Source organism: Etheostoma cragini, chromosome 22, assembly GCF_013103735.1.
Source record: "Etheostoma cragini isolate CJK2018 chromosome 22, CSU_Ecrag_1.0, whole genome shotgun sequence".
NCBI classification, from domain to species: Eukaryota; Metazoa; Chordata; class Actinopteri; order Perciformes; family Percidae; genus Etheostoma; species Etheostoma cragini.
In genome coordinates this window covers 11647066-11664863 of record NC_048428.1, presented here as the reverse complement: position 1 = coordinate 11664863, position 17798 = coordinate 11647066, and the positions used below count along the sequence as shown (strand labels likewise).

Here is a 17798-nt window from a genome sequence, read left to right as displayed (position 1 = left end):
ACAGGTCTGTAGTATCAGAACTCCTCTCTCATGAAACTGAGAGCCAAGATCAGAAAAGAGCCGAGCAGTGTCATAAGAGCAGAATTCACAGTAATGGTGTTAACGACCCTAACGTGTCAGAGATTCACAAAGTTTCTGACACAGGTAGAAGGTTTTTTAAATGTGACAAATGTGGAAGGGTTTATCAGTACAATTCATTATTAAAGAGACACCTGAGAACCCACACAGATGAGAAGCCATATTCTTGCAAAACATGTGGGAAAGCTTTCAAATGTAATAGTACCTTGAAAGTCCACACGAGAATCCACACGGGTGAGAAGCCGCATACTTGTCAAATTTGTTGGCAAGATTTTGAAAGTATTTATGATTTGAATGTCCACATGAGAATCCACACAGGCGGGAAACCGTACAGTTGTAAAACCTGTGGGAAAGATTTCAGACGTAACTATACTTTGAAGATACACATGAGAACCCACACAGGTGAGAAGCCGTACCATTGCAAAACCTGTGGAAGAAGATTCTCTCATTTGTCAGCATTGATAAGGCATACGCGAGTCCACGCAGGTGAGAAGGCGTATTTTTGTGAGCTCTGGGGACAATTTCAGATGTAGCATTGAAGTGTTGGTCCATATGAGCAAAGCCCACACTGGTGGGAAACTGCACCTTTTCAAAGGCGCAGAAGAGTGCAGACAGACAAGTCGTTAGGCTCGTTTGAGATGAACTGCGCCTTGCCTGTAAAGTGGACGAGAGCAGGTGGCAGCAGCCGTGATCTGAACGGATAAAGTCTCTTATGAGGTCTTCCACATGTGTTCTGTGCAGAATAAGCCTTTAAATCAGACAAATGGCAATTTAAAATCACTCAAATTCAAAAACAGTAAAATGTTTATATAAAAGTCATAATTTTGAGTCGGTTCTGAACCAATCAAAACGTTAAATCAGCTGAGAGGCTGGTGTTTCCTAGCATGCTCCGGGTCCACCTGGGTCTTGCAGTCGGTGAAAAGCGCCTTGATCTTGACTTTGCCGCCTTCATCTTGTGAGATCATCGTTGTTAATGTGTGCATGACGTCAGATCAAGTTGGACACAAATTTAACGGCATCAAATGATTACTAATAAGGGAAGAAGTTCCACTCTCTTGATACCTCCGGCTTCTGAACTGGTTGCAATTCTACCAGAGTTCCACTTGGGGCGCTCACAGGCAAGTGCAGAATGAATGGGACTCTATGGAGCTATACCTCTCAAAATCCACTTTCCTCAGGATATGATTTTTGTCTAGTAATCTGAATGTTGCATTTGAAAGAGAAGGCTAAGACAATACACCCTGCTGGGTGCTACATTTTTTTAAAGTGGCTTTTTCCTTAATAAAAAGCCTTTTAGAATCTAAAGGACGTCATACGGCCAGAGATACTACTTTACAGCAAGCTCTGAGTCACTTCCTCTTTTCTCTTGAGGCATCTGTCACTCCCCGATGTAAGTTGAGTGAATGAAGATGTGAATTGCGCATGCGTCATTTTGCAACAGTTAGCCTACAAGAAGTTAACGAGAGACTTCAGTAATGTCAAATAGAGTAAAAATTGACCTACTTACCAAAGTTTGTTGACTGCTGGCTACAAGCTAGCTATCAAACACAGCAAAGGCTGAATGGCAATTTTAGCAATCATAAAATTAGATAGCTAAAACGTTTTTGAAATTATTTCCACCTTCGGTTATTGTTTGTAATGAGAAAAGTTTATTATTGCATGGATTTCACAAATCTCAGTATAACACGTTATGTTGTACACCGTTTAAATTTGAGCATGCGTGACTCAAATTTGCACTCGACTTCCATCGGGGAGCGACAGCATCCACAACACCGCTGACAGGTTAGGCTCTCCCTGTCAATACACATGCTAGAAAGAGGTTTCTAATGTTTTAAAGACCACAACAAAATATTCTCTCAGACATTCCATGTTGAACTTGCAAAAACTACAATCAAATCTGAGATTTCTCAGCGGCAATCAAGCAAAAGAGACAAATTTAGCCATTTAGCTTATTAATCCCATTTATTTTGCACTCCCCTGCAATCACCCCCTGTGGAACTGCAACCAAATGCGGTACAATGGGGCCAAGTGAGAGGAGTGAACAGGCTTTCCGGAGATGGACTTTGACGACATCAAATGGACAGCAATCGCTGGAGATCGATTCTGCAAAGACCTGGCTCATCTCGAACAAGCTTATTTTGTATTTGAATCCACACGAGGAAGAGAGGAGCCCCGTGTGATACTTTCGGAAGAAGTTCTTCTCAAATCACGTTTTTGAAAAAACACCTGAGGATAAATATACACGGTTAAACCACTGAGCTGAAATCCCTTAACTGAATGTCAAATATTTCCACACAGGTGAGATGTAAACATGTAATTGTAAAAGAGACTTAAAGTCCATGTTCCAAGTCAAGCAGGATTTAATGGTTCTATATGAAGCCTCCTGGACAGATTTGAAAGGCAGTAAGATTTTACATTCGAGAGTGACTGGCATTCATGTTTTGTATTACCTTTAAATAAATCCTATTTAAGTGAACATGCCTCCTTTTTGATATTTATAATACAGTACCTCAGATATTTGTCCGTCCACATTTTTTATTTATTCTTTTAGCATTGTTAATAAATAATAAATTGATCATCAAATGGGTTTCCAGTAAATAGCAATTGACTCTAACTTGAACAACCCTACCTCATTTCCAATTTCAGCCGATTTAACAAATTCAATTAAACAAGCATTGTGACAACTTGAAGCATTGCTTGATGTATATATACTACAGTCTAAATATTGTACACAGTTTCATGTACAGAATGCAGGGCTGACTACAGCCTCTGTACATCTGTATGCGTTCCCATCCAGAACTCAAGTGAGAGGCCATGGACTTACAAACCTAGTGGGAGATATTTCAGATCTAAAACAACAACTCTCACAGGTTAAAGCTATACCACTGCAGCAGAGGTTTCATGTGTAGTCAAACCCAAACAGGTGAGAAGCTAAATTGTGTTGTGTTGTTGAATTGTAAAAAGTTGCCGATATACCTAAATACTGTATAGGCCCTTCTTGTGTTTGAGTACAGCATATACATAGCATATATTTTTACTTGTATGCGTACAAAGTAGAGAATAAAAATATACAACCTATAAGTGTATACTGTATAGTGCATTAACAACTATAACGACACAGCTTGCACGCTGTTTACTTTTTATATATATATATACATATATTCTGATACAATATTCTAATACTATTCTAACTTTGCTCACGTTTTTAAAACCAAGGGAACTGTTTTTTTCTGTTTTTTTTTCTGCGTACGGTTTAGTTTTTTTTCCTCGGGTTTAGTTTTTACACTAGCTAGTTCTACAATAAAAAAAACTCAGTTTCCCAGGATTCCTATGAACGGTGGGTGACGACAAAGAATGCGCCTCCTGAACACGACTGATTTAACAGACCGCTCTTGTAGCACAGTATATGTTGTATGTTTCGCATTCATGACCAATAATAAGTATATTATTTAAGCCCGCAGTAGTTGTTTGTTAGTTTTACTAGCTTTAGCTAGCTGTCAGTCGTGCTAAAGTACACGCTAACTCCGCTTTCTGTGAAGCTAACCACAGCTAACTCTTAGAGGACATACTCATGGCTTACATGCAGATAGTGAAAGGTCTGCAGCGGAATCTACAACAGACAGCGACACTGTACAGCGCCCACAAATGCAAACTAGCACAAGTCAGTTTGCTCATCCACACACACAGGACAGCGTCAACAGTGTCGAGGCTGACTTTCCACAGAAGAATCGAGGCTCCTTCTTTCATGCCAGTACTGAGCTGCTTCTTACGGCGGGATATTTCACTCGACTCTACAGCCAGAAATCAAAGCAACCCCGAAGAGAGAGACAAGTCGGTTTCCAGGTACCAGAGTGGGAGCCCCCAACCTTCAGCTGCACAAAAAGGTTAGTAATTAGTTACATACGTACTATAGATGCGTTGTGTTTTCGTTTTTGTACTACAGCAGTCCCCGCCCCCCCATGCAAAGTGGATTAACGCTCAAGAACACAAACATAGTTGAGGTAGTAATCTCGTTATTACTCATATTGCCTGGACTAGTAGATTATAATCTATTAATTTTATTATTTATAGACTTAATCACTATAAACGGTGATTGGATGGTGAGCATATTTTAAAAGCATCTCAGTCGTGATCAAGTCATCATCACAAGTGAAAAGAGATCCATATAATGTCTTAAAATAGTGGTCCAGGAGCCAAAAAAAGCATTATTTATTTATTATTTTATTTATTATTTATGTATTTGTTGAATATAGCAAGGACCTGTTTGCATTCGTGATTTTTTAGATAATTTTACTTGATAAAGTGCAACACTGTTAGTTGATAATTATTTGCTATCCAACAGTTTACTGGTTGTCTATTAAATTTCAACCTCATATCTTCCAGTAAAAGAAGCTGGCAAAGACTTCACCTACTTGATAGTTGTGCTCATTGGGCTTGGAGTGACAGGTGACTACAACTTCAATATTTCAAGAGAATTATCTTCTCGATAAAAGTCAAATAATGGATATGCACGCTAAAATGTGTGTGTGTGTGTGTGTGTGTGTGTGTGTGTTTTTCAGGTGGACTGTTATATGTGCTGTTCCAGGAGCTGTTTTCTTCCTCAAGTCCAAATAAAATCTATGGGAAAGCCTTCAACAAAGTCAAGTTAGACCCAGAGGTAAGAAAGACATCACACGTTGCTGAGGCCAAATAGTACCTCTCTGACAACATCTCTTCAACAGTACTCAACTATAATGTACATTGCAGTGTTACAGTAAATGCATACATTTAGTTGTAGATGTATTGCACTACATGTTACCTATTCTAGATTCAATTCAGTGTGACTCATGAAATTATCTCATTTTGAAAAGTAAAGTGCAAAGTAACACTTTTTTTTATTGAAAATGTAGGTGATTGGTGCATTTGGGGAGCCAATCAAGTGTTACGGGGAGACCACCCGTCGGGGAAGGAGGCAGCATATAAGGTGTGAATATTGTTACTATGTCCAAAAAAAGCTGTTGATTATAAGTGAATGAGTTAATGAATACATTGCAAATTTCTGTCTTAAGTTTTAAATAGATCAAACGAGGTAGCGTCTGTGAGGTGGTAGTGCTGAGGTATCATCGTGTGTGTGTGTGTGTGTGTCCGTGTCCACCTTAGTCATCTGGAGTTCCTGAAGGACGGACTGAAGCATATGAGACTAAAGTTCTACATAGAAGGCTCTGAGCCAGGCCTCAAAGGAACTGTACACTCAGAGTCAAAAGAGGTTGGTACTAAACATAAAGTCAAAAGTAAATCCACATGTGACAGCAGATGCTAAATGTACAGACAGAGGTGATTATTTGTTATTTTAAAGTAGTTTAAAAGATATCCACCAAGTTAAGATACTGTTTCAACTTGTCATTCCACAGAATCCTGAAACTGGAAAATATGAATTCCGTTACATATTTGTGGAAGTAGACACCTACCCAAGACGAACCATTATTGTGGAAGATAACCGATGAGAAAGATAATGGACTTAGAAGTGTCACTTATCTGCAAAAGCATTGTGAACATGTGAATAATGTGTTTGTGTTTTTGCACAAATAGCTTAAAATGTACTGTGAATGTAACTTTAAATCATCATTAAAAGCTGTTATGTGAAACAAACAATTTGGACTGATTTTAGCATTGCCGCAGCAATGGAGCATTTGGCATATTTTTTAAGTACATTCTCTTTCACAGACTCTTATGTGTTGTTGTCGTGTTGTATCGATTTTTTGAAAAGACTACAGGATGACCTGCTTTTTGAAATAACCTTTTAATCAAAGATGCTTTTGAATTGTAATAAAACAAGTTGGTCTGTTATTTGCACAAGAAAGTGCATACAGCAGAAAATACAGTATCAGTGTTTTTGTTCTGTTTTTACAGTGCTGGGTTTAAACCATGGATGTTCCTTTGATTGATTTTTCAATTCCAACTTTATGGAATTGGATGAATGGTTTAATGGTATTGTGGCTGTTATTGTAACATTATTTACCCTTAAAGTCTTTGTTTATAATACCGTCAAGTAGTTGTCATTTTAGATATCTTAAAGGTTACATATTCCTTCCAAAAATGTTGCTCAGTCATAGCTACGCTTCCTGTATATTCCGATGTCTGCTTTTCGTCTTTGTTTACTGCATTCTTAATGTGGTTGTCTTTTTAAAATGGCAGATTGCAAAATAAAACAATGGCCACTAGATGGAGGCAACGAGTCGAGGGACAGGAACAACCTGATATGACCTTTAAGATTCTTTTATATCATTTCACATTTTGTAAGTTATTTTAGAAAATCACATGTCTGATTGTATTATATATATATATATATATTATAAACGAACACCCATTTTAATGGTGTTGATATTTTTTTTATACATTGACATATTTGTATAATATAAATACATTATTAATAAAAAGTTGTATTTGGTCCAATTTTTACCTTTTTGTCACACGGACCTACATGCTACCCTTCATAACCCTCGGAAGTATGACGCCTCAATAACCAGCATCAGCCTGAAAAGATCACTTCTTCGTGCGAGGAGGCTGACGGTAATCTTTGGGGAGACAGATAGCTTGTTATTACAACTTTTAATCCTTTGACAGTTGTACAGTTTGCGGCCATATATACAGTTTATGGTTGCGGTACTTTTCTATGAGCCTAACGTTACGTGGAATTCTTGTTTGATTTTTCATTGGCAGCAAAAAAGTAGCTCCGTACTGCTTGAATTTAAAACAACGAGAATACAGCAAAAACAATAAAATCGATATACGTTTTCTGACAGCAACGACAGCACGTAAAAGCTAACAGATTCATTGTAATAATTACGTCTGTTCAGGGGAAGCGGCTTACGGGAAGCACTGAAGGTAACAGTCCTATGTACACCGCCCACTGTTGAACCAAAGGCAGCATTGAACGCATAGAGGATGTGGCTAAAACTCTGCAGGACTAGTTTACCTGTTGGTTAAGTTAACGAGTAACCTCAGCTTGCCAACTAACTTGCTAGTAACCTTGTATATAATACAAATAAGATATGTTCATAAAGCAGGCCAATTTAAGTTGTTTTGTTCGCGGTGGGCGTGGATAAATAGAGTAGCGTTAGGGTTAGCTGCAGTGGTTTTTGTGGCCTGCTAGCTAACTGTTACACGGTAACAAATCGTTAGCTAGCTGAACTAATTCGCATCACATATCCGAAGCGACGAGGGAAATGGCACACCTTTACAGCTAGCTAACCCATAAGGCCGAGTTGTCACTATAAAGTAAGTTCAAGATCATGTTCTTGTGTTTGTGTTTAGCTAGCTATCTAGCTAAGTAAACGGAGGAACTAACGTGCTAAACGTACCATCTGTTTTAATTTAGGCTAGCTACAGAAAATGCTTTAACGCTAACATTTAACTCTAACTCTAGCTCATCCATAAGAAGCTCAGATCTTTTGTTTTTATAAATGTGATCTAACGATAGTGTTAATTCTAACCTTTGTTATTACAATTGGTTTGATTAAAAACGCAAGGTAACGTTATTTAATTTAGCCTCCTACGGAAACATTACTTACAATTGTTAATGTGTATATTTATTGCTATTTTTTTTTAAATATTGCTATTTTTAATGTACTATTGACGTTACATTTGTGTCTTGAATACAGTTATTATTATTATTATTATTATTATTTCTGTTTCCAGGGCAAATTGGGGGGCCAGCGATCAGCAAGTTGTTCCCCAGCTATGAAAGCGTCTACTCGCTGATTGACATCTCACAAGACATGGAGCTGTACTGGTACATGTGAGTAACCTATATCTTGTGTGGTTAGATTACATTCATTAGATTCAACTTTATTGTCATTACACAGGTACGGGTACAAGGCAACGAAATGCAGTTAGGGTCTAACCAGAAGTGCAAAGCAGTAAGTGCAGGATATGCAATGGTTTCATAAGTGCAGGACATGGATATGTACTGAATAAATATGGAAATGAATACTATTATAAGCAGAATTTTACAGAAGGGTTTGTCCTATGAATATAAAATATAGATAAGTATTGTGAGCAAGACTTACAGCTGGATATGTAATGAATATAATATACAGGTGGATATTACTATAAGTAGACATTTTACAGATATGTGCAAATAACATAATATACTAATGGTCCACAGATGAGTATGTACTATGAATATATATACAGGCGGCTATTATTATAGACAGAATTTTTACAGATAGATATAATAAGTTAGGCTAAATTGAGCAGTATAAAAATGATTTAAAGGTAGTACAAATGAAGTTTGGGCAGAAGCTATCCAAATTAAAGTGCAGTGGAAAGTAATTGCATAGTACAGTTAAAGTACGGTATTGCAGATGTATATGTAAACAATTGGTACTGTAAAAAAAACAGTCAGCAGTGCAAATTGAAATGTAAGTAGTAACAGTCAGCAGTGCAGGTGATTATGATTACAAACCATTTTGTAGATAATGGTGGAGTTATAGATGGATGTGTAAAGCTAGCTATCTTGTCTCATTTACCCTCTCCTCTTTCCTTTACAGAGTGGTTATTATATTCATCATTATCAAGATATTCTTCTATGTGTGCTGGTACCGATCGAGACAAAGACAACTTGCAGCATACTTGAGCAACCCACGCAATGCTCAGATAGTCATTGTTGGAGGAAGGGCCTACCTTCATCAGATGTGTGAGAGACAGAGTGTAAGTGCAGACCCCCACTACACACACAGCCTACATTTAAAATGTATCATCTACCTGTCAACTACTGAAGTGGTTTTGCTCCTCCAGGATATGTCTTTATTATGGCTGAGGCTAAGTACAAGGTTTTGGTAATAAAGATAATAGCTTTACGTTGGCTGAGAGACATTAGTATGCAAAACAAACGGGTGAGTGACATAGCAACTAACTCTTTTCTTCTGGAAAAATTTGCCATTTTTAAGGACAAATATTGCACCCTTGTTGTTGTTGAAACATAAACAAGTCATAAACCTTTATGACACGATGCTTCCTTTAGTAAGTGTCATGCGGTTTTGCCATGACAAGTAAGAGATAGGTTTCATGTGTCATGACTGTGTCATGTCACTCTTATGTAGAAAACATTATTTTTTTAGGGTTTAGGATGTCCTTGCTCTGCCTGGGCACACATTGCACTTAAGGCACAATACTGACTTCATGTTTGCTATGAAACTTTTTTCAGTTGCTGTAACTTTGAATGTTGTTCAACTGGGCTTCAATAAGTAACCTTGTTTAAAGTTAGCTAAGTGTAATTCCACCCTCAATTTCTGCTAGAACCTGCTTTTCCAGCATATTTAAGTAAAGCAACAGAGTGACTGTAGGTGTGGTTACGTATTGTAAAGCATGCAGTGGACACTGACTGACCACCACGCACCACCAGTCACATGGAACACCATTGTTATTTTGAACGAGTCACTTCTCCGTGTCGTCACACACAACTTAGTCTAGCTTCGACAGATTTTCCTCGTCAGCGGTGCGGAGGAGGTTCTGGCTAATCCACACAGCATTTTGGGATGGGAGAAAAATGTGCTCTGGTTTATTGGCGTTTCTTTAAACCAATCACAATCATAATGGGCGGCGCTAAGCTCCGCACAGAGCTGTTGCAAAATAGCCTCTGTAAGGAACTTTTTTGGGTGGAATACGACCGTTCGGAAGTTGTTTTAGTCGTGCGATGGAAAACTCAGATTGGACAGATAGTTGGACAGCTAGCTGTCTGGATTTACCCTGTGTAGATCTGAGGAGCAGTTAACCATAGTCCTCCTAAATAGGCCGGAGTTTAACATTTTAACACAAAGAAAGCAGAAGGAAATTAATGGACAACGGAAAACTATACGAAAATAATTTTTTGTGTAGTTCCTTTTTAACTACTTCAGCTTTGTTTGGCACAGTGGCAGGCACGCTGAAAGCGGTGCGTCACAAAGCGAAAGTCCTGCCCTATTCTCAGAACTGTCACCTATTTTTTCCAACTGGAGTTTGTGGTCCTTGAGTAAGAGAAAGACAAATAAGGTCACAGTTGTGTTACATTTTTGCAGAGGAGTTGTTTGCTCACTCGAGAGGGCATGTGGTTTTCAGCCAGTCGCTTAACTTTGAATAGAATGATGAGAGGCTACATCTCATCCTGAGTGACATGCTGAGCCAGTGTGGGGATGTGTATTAATAGGTTAGGTACACGCTTCTGGTAGGGCTCATTTTCTTTTGTTATATTTGTTTGATTTGGTTGACAACAAATCTGGCGGGACAGATCACAGCTTTGACACTAATTCAGAAAGTTTTTCTGGACCCACTTTTTTTTTTTTTTTTTTCTCACAAGTTAGTAAAATGTCAACCATGCATGTGAGATTTCTTTGTGCGAATAACAGTAAAGACACAGACAGCAAGTCAGGAGCCCAGTTTTTATCTCAGTGGCTTAAGTTTGAGTCCGATCCAAGGTTCTTTGCTGCATGTCGTCCCACGTCTCTCTACCCCATTTTCTGTCTTTATCTGTGCTATCATTAAAGGCCAAAAAGGCCTAAAAATATTCTTTAGAAAAAAGAATAAAATGGAGTAGAGTGATTTACAGACAGCAACAAATGCCTCTTTGAAGGTCTTCGCGTCCCCCTACATCTCAAAAAGTCAAATTGTCAGTACTGATGTTCTATATGCTGCACATTATTTGTTCTTGATATTTCACAGTTTGTATCTCTTGTCCTATGTAAATCATAAGATATATTGGAGGAAAATGATGGTCTTGTCTAATGTTTAATTTGAGTATGTAGTTAGATTCAACGGTGGAATGTAACGAAGTACATATACTTTGTTACTGTACTTAAGTACGTTCTTCACATACAGTTGTGTTCAAAATAATTGCAGTCCAACATCACTAACCTCATAAATCATTTTTGGTAAAGTGATATTTCTAAACGGCAAGTAATTTACTAGTAAGTGTTGTAGAGTCATAGAAACCAACGGACCCACTAGTCATGACATGCATGCTGCTCATTCTGTGTAATTGAAAGAGGCATGTTCAAAATAATAGCAGTGTTGTGTTCAGGTAGTGAGGTGATTGATTCTGTGAAGAAACAGGTGTCAATAATGGCCCATATTTAAGGAGGGAAGGAAGCAAATGTTGTGCATGCTGGTTATAGAGCATTCCACCGTGAAATACTCAGCAAAATGGGTCATTCCATACATTGCTCTGAGGGACAGCGGACTTAGATTAAAAAGTTGATTAAGGAGGGGAAAACCTATAAAGAAGTGCAGAAGATTATAGGCTGCTTAGCCAAAACTATTTCAAATGCCTTGAAATGGCATCCAAAGCCTGAACAACGTGGGAAAAAACAGTCAACTACCGTTCGAATGGATTGAAGAATATCCAAATTAGCAAATTCTCAACCAATGATCAACTCCAGAAAACTCAAAGAAGACTCAAAGTTACCTGTGAGGACTGTTACGATCAGAAGAAGGCTGTGTGAAGCAAAGCTAGAATCCCCCACAAAGTACCATTGGTGGAAAAAAAGACATGTACTGAATTGGTTGAAATTTGCCAAAGGACACATTGACTGGCCAAAGGAGTAATGGTGGGACATTGATGACTGATGAGAGCAAAATTGTTCTTTTTGGGTCTAGGGGCCGCAGACAGTTTTTCCTACAACCCCCATGCACTGAATTTAAGCCACAGTACACTGTGAAGACAGTAAAGCACGGTGGTGCAAAAATCATGTTATGGGGATGTTTCTCATACTGTGGTGTTGGGCCTTTTTATCGCATACCAGGGATCATGGATCAGTTTCAATACATCAAAGTACTTGAGGAGGCCATGTTGCCTTATGCTGAAGAGGAAATGCCTTTTGAAATGGGTCTTTCAACAAGACAATGAACCCTGATAGATAACAAGAATTGTAAGTCAGAATGTAAACCGGGCCACAGATTAACCTAAAACTAACTTAATTAAAATGCCCATACTTATTATTATCATTAGTAGAATATAGACATTAAGAGAAGAAATTATATTTTACATTTAATATTTAAAGTACATTGAAAATTGGCTACTTTTTTACTTTTACTTATGTAAGGTTGTCATTGTGGTACTTCTGCTTTTGCTAAAGTAAATATGTCTCTGGTTATTTGTACTTTAACTTAAGTACTGAGATATAGAACTTTCTCCACCACTGGTAAGATGATCTGCTCTTTAAGAGTCATTTTGATCACTGGGGTGACCTTCATAGTTTCTGTTTGGTTTGTAACGTCTTACATTTTGCTGACGTGCACCATGAGTTTTTTGATCTTATCTTTTATTGTTCCCTTAAAGTGATAGTTCTGGTTGAATGCAGCTGTATATATGTATACTGTATATTTTCAGTGAAATGTCTAGAATAGTAATGCCTTTCTTCAACATCAGTTTGTATGGAGTCTGTTCTCAGTGGGCTGTGCCACAGGTTCAGACAGCCATCACAATCGGGCTTCCCCATGGCCCTTTCTGCTTTATGGCCTCGCTACAACACCTGGAAACAATCTCCATGATTCTAAACCTTCCAAAATACGCTCAGTGAATCACATAAATCTCGTTACTCTGACAATTTTCTTTAAACTTATTTATAACTCTTGCCCACTTCTTAGTAGTTATTGTAAAATGTGCTAAATAAATGGCACTCTATCAACCCATTTCTCTACATTTAAATGGAAGTCTGCATAAAAGTAAATTGAGTCAATTCACGCTAACGTTGACACTAACCCAGCGTTTGAGATTTTTATCATTACAGTTGTTGCATCTAAGAGGCAAAGACGTTATAAGAAGTTATATTTATAGCATTGTTTGGAATATTTGTGCAACAGGAAATGCCCGAATTGCAAAAAACATAAATAAATTTGCCATTGGAACTTAGAAATGCCTGCACTTTTGGCACTGGGTTTCCCCAGACCAGTTATAATACCCTGTGTTCTATCTGAAATGTGTTTCTGATTTTTAGAGGAATACAAACCAGTTTGAGATTGCCATTTGTTTGTTTCTTAGTTCTTACTGTTCTGCCAATATAACTTGTGGAAGGCTATGCCAAACTGATTCAAGGAAACCAATTACAAGGCTATATCGCCAAATAACAGAGTGTATTTAAACGTTTGACTAAGTGAAAATCGGTTCTAGTATGCAAAAGCTGAAATATATTTCCTTCTTGGCTATCATTTTTTTAAATTATTTTTGAATGGGCATACCCTTTGACATGTTGATACAGTAAACATATGGTAACATGAAATATGTAGAGTTGTGAAAATTGAGTTTGAATGTCTTTTAGCCTGGGTGTCTTTAAATATATGGCCTCAGGTGTGTGTGTATACTGACTAATTACATGTCCAGTAACCACCCCAGAAGCCCTCCTACCTCCTCCTTGCACTCATTTTTCACTTTTTGCTTCTTCTATCTCTTACTCCTCTTTAGCCTCCTCGGTCCCTAATCTGCCCTTGCTCCCCAATTCTTATGTCTGCTCTTACATCCTTCTCTTTCTTCCTCTCCCCCTTGTTCCCTTTGCCGTCTCTGGTGTATAATGTTTCCTGTTTAGACTTTAATGGAATGTGCAGCATGGAGGCCCCACAGTAATCCATAACCCGGCACCCTGAAAGTTTTCTGGAGAGATGCCAAGACAACTGGAGTCTTGGGCACAAATGAATTAAACATAGTGGGTGTGTGTGGGGTGGGGGGGTCTTGATGTAGTATCACTCACTAAGCCTTTTGGACAGTCTTCACGGCTACCTGAAAAGACAAAGTGAACCCAAAAGAGCTATGAGGAAAAACTTTTGATACATGTAGGCCCTAAAGAGAGAGATGGGAGAGATTGTTAATAGATTATTAGACTCCATCTTATTGGCTTTTGGTTCAATTATTTAGGTCTACAGAAATAGTGGTGCCTATTATAGGTTGTCTTGAACTTGGCATGATCTTTTTTGCTGTGTCTTTTCTTCATCACTCTTCATCATGCATGCAACCAAAGGATAGCAATTTTGAACTGATTAAAGCTTTAGTGTGTAACTTTTGGATATGAATGCACATCTGTTACATTCAAGCCATTGCCAAATGAGTTGCTTCAAAGCTAATTAAGACTATCAGCTCCACGAAAGTCTTAGTATTCCTCAGTATGACTATGTTCAGAATGTTGTGTCGTCTGGCGACTTTCGCGCACAGAAACTAGAGTGACGATAATCCCCTCTTTTTTTTTTAATCCTTCGTGTCCTCCTTGGCTACTAGCAACTGTGAAGAGGATGGGTTGGGGCTATGCGCCGTCCCAAAAGATTAATATTAATTTAAGATTAATGTATTGAGACTAAATAGAATTAAGATTAATGTATCCTTTATGAGGCCCACAAGAGGAAATTACAATGTACACTCTGTTGTTAATACACACAGGCCTGAATTACACACACATGCTGCACTAATGGAGTCTGTCTGAGTAAGGGGGCTTGTATCATGTCATTACTTACTAATTTACTACTTACTCATTTCTCATGGGGGGCGACAGAAGCTACACACTATAGCTTTAAACATTGAGAGCTTCTTCAAAGGCGGGATAGGAGATACAATAACTAAAAAGATTCTTAATGCTCGGACCTTAATATATTTACTTACCCCTCTAACTTGTCAATTGATGATGACTGTGGATACTCGTTCTCCCTGTCAGAATGTCAACCCAATGTCAACCACTGCCTATTTATGTGACTCATTAATGTTTTGGAAAAAATAGCTGTTTGTTTAGTGATGTTTGTACTTCAGTGTGTATAGACTTAATTGGCAATATAGCCTTGAAGCAAAGAGTTTAAAGCAAGTCCAAAAATATTACAGCCAGCAGCAATGTCCTCTCTAGAGATGTGGTCTGTAAAACGAGCCTAGTTAGTATCCTTAAAGTGTTAGCAGTGTTGACATTTGAATTGTTGGCTTTTGCTAATAGCTGTATTGGCACTGGTCTATTTATATGTGCGTTTGCTTTTTTTGTGTGCAGCACATTAACTCTCTCTGTGTTTCCTTTCCTCTGTAGCAAACCTCTGTCTGGCCCAGTTGGTATGGTGTTCAAGATGACCTCTCGATAGAAGAGCCCTCCTCAACCCTGCCACCAGCTGCATCCTTCTCCCACTTGGACATGCCACCACCATATGAGGCCGTCTCTGGAGGTAGCACTCAAACATTCTCATTCACCAAGCGAATCAAAAGTTCAGCCAGGAAGACTGCCTAATTCTTATTTTAGCCCCTTTTACCTCTTCATTCATAATTTCCTGTAAGCTGCAGTAAGGGGAAAGTCCGCCTTTGTTCTACCACTGAACGTTCTCTGTGGTCGCAACATAGTTTCACTTACTGTGATAGAGAACCAGGTTTTCAGTAGAGATGGCTTTGCTGTATGTGTGTTACTGAAAAGGAGAATTAAACCAAGCTTGGGGACTCATGTACCTTAGTGATTGCAAATTTGCAAATTAAGACCAGACGGGGTCTGAAATGCAATTCACGAGTGTACAGTACTTCTATTGGTAGACTCTTCTGATTTAAACAAGCTCCCATATGTTTGCTCACATTGAGTACTCTGTTTGCTTTAAAAAGACAAAGTACGCTCTGTGTCAGTACCTTATTCATAATAAAACTACAGCTTCAAGGTTATCTCTGTACACTAGACAGACATACCTTGATGTTTACTGCATATGTATATATCAAAGTAACTCATTTATGTTGTCTGTTTTTTGCTTTGCTGGCAAAGGCCAACCTAGTAAGTAAAAAAAAAACTCTACTCTATTTCCACTAAGAGAGGCTCATGCATTCACCACACTGCTTGTGCGTTATGAGCAATCTAATATTTACCATTTGTTGTGTTCCTGTTATTCTTTGTTCCCCTATTTATGTTTCTAAAGAATGTCATTGTGAGTACATGAAACAGGATGCAAGCTAGCCAGACCAGTTGTTGAATGAAGTTGCAACTAATGCTTACCAAACCATTTAGTTATCATTAACAAATACTAAGAAACATTTTTAATGTCATAGTTAACAGTAAAATAACTATTAACTTTAAGTGTAACTACCTATCAGTTCACCTATTTTTACTGATGGTTGTTATTAGTGTTACCAGGTAGGGTTCCAGAGAGCGGAAGTGCTGATATTTTAGCACTTATTGTATTACATGATGTTGGAACCTAGTTATCGCCCCCACATATGACCTTTTTAAGGAGATACCAGAGGGCGTCTGAGGGCCTGCTGTCATCTAAACAGTTTAACTGGTTAATGTTCTCCCACACTTTCCTAATGCGTCTGTCAGACTCAATTTTGCGTACTATCATTATCAAATTGTAAATCTGTGACCTTTTGAGGTATCAGATATGAAAAATACACCGTAGGTCATTGTCTTCCCTGTCAAATGTTCCTGCGTAACTTCTAAACCGAGAGTGTTGTTAGACTGAGAGACCGTGACGGAGAGACAAGCCTACCGGAATCGCAAAGGTGGTGTTTGGTAAGTGAACATGGAGCAAATTTTCCAATGGGAGGACAGCAAACAAGGAAGTGGTTGAAGGGACCATAAGGAGACTAAAATATCAACTTGACGTGGAGAAGAAGTTAAAAACAGAAGACGTGCTGCAAATACTTTTTTGATGAGAGCGACGAGGAGGATACAGGATTCCACTGCTCTGCGGTCAGTTTTCTCCAACAACGATTTGTCTGTTCTTCCTCACCATCACTGGGTTTCGGAGATTCTGACACAGTTTTGTAATTCCTAAGAAGTGTTTTCTTTCAGCGCGTTTCCTTCCTGTATTTCTGAAACACGTAAGATTAATTCACATCAGTGTCCTGGCCGTCTTTTCCTGTGCACAGTTTTTCATCTGCAGTAACATGCACTTGTCATTTGGTGATGCAGCTTGGAGGGAAATTGGGAGCGTTTGTTTGGAGGCAATTGAGCTCCTCGCTAGTGAAAACACGGCAGAATCATTGTCACATAAAACTTTTATAGCAGGCATAAATTGATATTGTGATCTTATTTTTATTTGATTGTAGAGGCTGATTTAACCTAATGCCTACATCTTTTAGACCGCTGAGGGACTTGTTGACCCTTTTTCTCCTTTCCTTTCAGAAGATGATCTGAAGCCCCCTCCCTACAGCGAATGTGCTCACGGAGACGAGGCAGACGCTCCTCGTCCCTCCCATCAAGCTCCTCTCAGTTCAGAGGGAGACACCATTAGCGTAAACGAAGCCCCACCCCCATACACACTGTCGCCCCCTCCACAAGTCGGTCAACAAGACGTCCCTGTAAGCTTCCAGTTCCAGTCAGAAAGCAGGTCCCCCTAATCGATCCCTGATGCCACTTTGCCTTTTTTTCATGCACTGCCTTCTAACATTCAAACTCAGTGATTGTTACCAGCCTAACTCTCATCACACGAGAGCAGATGTTTATTTGGATGCGTGTGTGCGTGTGCGTGTGCGTGTGCGTGTGCGTGTGCGTGTGCGTGTGCGTGTGCGTGTGTGTGTGTGTGTGTGTGTGTGTGTGTGTGTGTGTGTGTGTGTGTGTGTGTGTGTGTGTGTGTGCGCGTGTGTGTGCGCGTGTGCGCGTGTGGTGGGATGGTTTTTAGATCCAAGTTGTTTTTCTACTTTGTATTGCGTAAACAAAAAGTGGTCATCTGATTGAGTTTGACAATAACAGATGACATCAGCAAGCCTGTGTGCCTCAAGTCAAGGCTGCGGAACCCCCTCCCAGCTGGGATAAGAAAAGAAGCCTTGACCTCGA

General features: G+C 38.9%; 2 protein-coding genes and 1 long non-coding RNA gene across 4 annotated transcripts; 2 read left to right on the top strand and 1 right to left on the bottom strand.

Moving 5' to 3' along the window:
- Nucleotides 1–847: 847 nt before the first annotated feature.
- Nucleotides 848–12218, bottom strand: LOC117937769. The gene is made up of 3 exons (XR_004655240.1): nt 12120–12218; nt 6627–6632; nt 848–858 (listed from the first exon to the last, which is right to left on the bottom strand). It is a non-coding gene; the product is annotated as an uncharacterized LOC117937769 (long non-coding RNA).
- Nucleotides 3416–5929, top strand: timm21 (translocase of inner mitochondrial membrane 21). The gene is made up of 6 exons (XM_034861963.1): nt 3416–3962; nt 4462–4524; nt 4638–4735; nt 4968–5041; nt 5218–5323; nt 5469–5929. Exons 1-6 carry the CDS (start codon nt 3650–3652, stop codon nt 5559–5561), a joined length of 747 nt encoding a protein of 248 aa, XP_034717854.1. The 5' UTR covers nt 3416–3649; the 3' UTR covers nt 5562–5929.
- si:dkey-118j18.2 lies at nt 6932–17520 on the top strand. Of its 2 annotated transcripts, none has more exons than XM_034861965.1 (5): nt 6932–7335; nt 7774–7855; nt 8610–8769; nt 15081–15213; nt 17148–17520. In XM_034861965.1, exons 2-5 carry the CDS (start codon nt 7836–7838, stop codon nt 17360–17362), a joined length of 528 nt encoding a protein of 175 aa, XP_034717856.1. In that variant the 5' UTR covers nt 6932–7335; nt 7774–7835; the 3' UTR covers nt 17363–17520. The 2 variants fall into 2 exon arrangements, with proteins under 2 accessions (XP_034717856.1, XP_034717855.1); XM_034861964.1 differs by having other exon boundaries at nt 7756–7855.
- Nucleotides 17521–17798: the final 278 nt, after the last annotated feature.

Bases quoted from the DNA above. Each gene is read 5' to 3' on its own strand.
- timm21 (XM_034861963.1), top strand. From the start codon at position 3,650: ATGGCTTACATGCAGATAGTGAAAGGTCTGCAGCGGAATCTACAACAG. The intron at 3,963-4,461 runs GTTAGTAATTAG...CATATCTTCCAG, and splicing joins ACCTTCAGCTGCACAAAAAG to TAAAAGAAGCTGGCAAAGAC. The intron at 4,525-4,637 runs GTGACTACAACT...TGTGTTTTTCAG, and splicing joins CATTGGGCTTGGAGTGACAG to GTGGACTGTTATATGTGCTG.
- si:dkey-118j18.2 (XM_034861965.1), top strand. From the start codon at position 7,836: ATGGAGCTGTACTGGTACAT. The intron at 7,856-8,609 runs GTGAGTAACCTA...TTTCCTTTACAG, and splicing joins ATGGAGCTGTACTGGTACAT to AGTGGTTATTATATTCATCA. The intron at 15,214-17,147 runs GTAGCACTCAAA...CTTTCCTTTCAG, and splicing joins ATATGAGGCCGTCTCTGGAG to AAGATGATCTGAAGCCCCCT.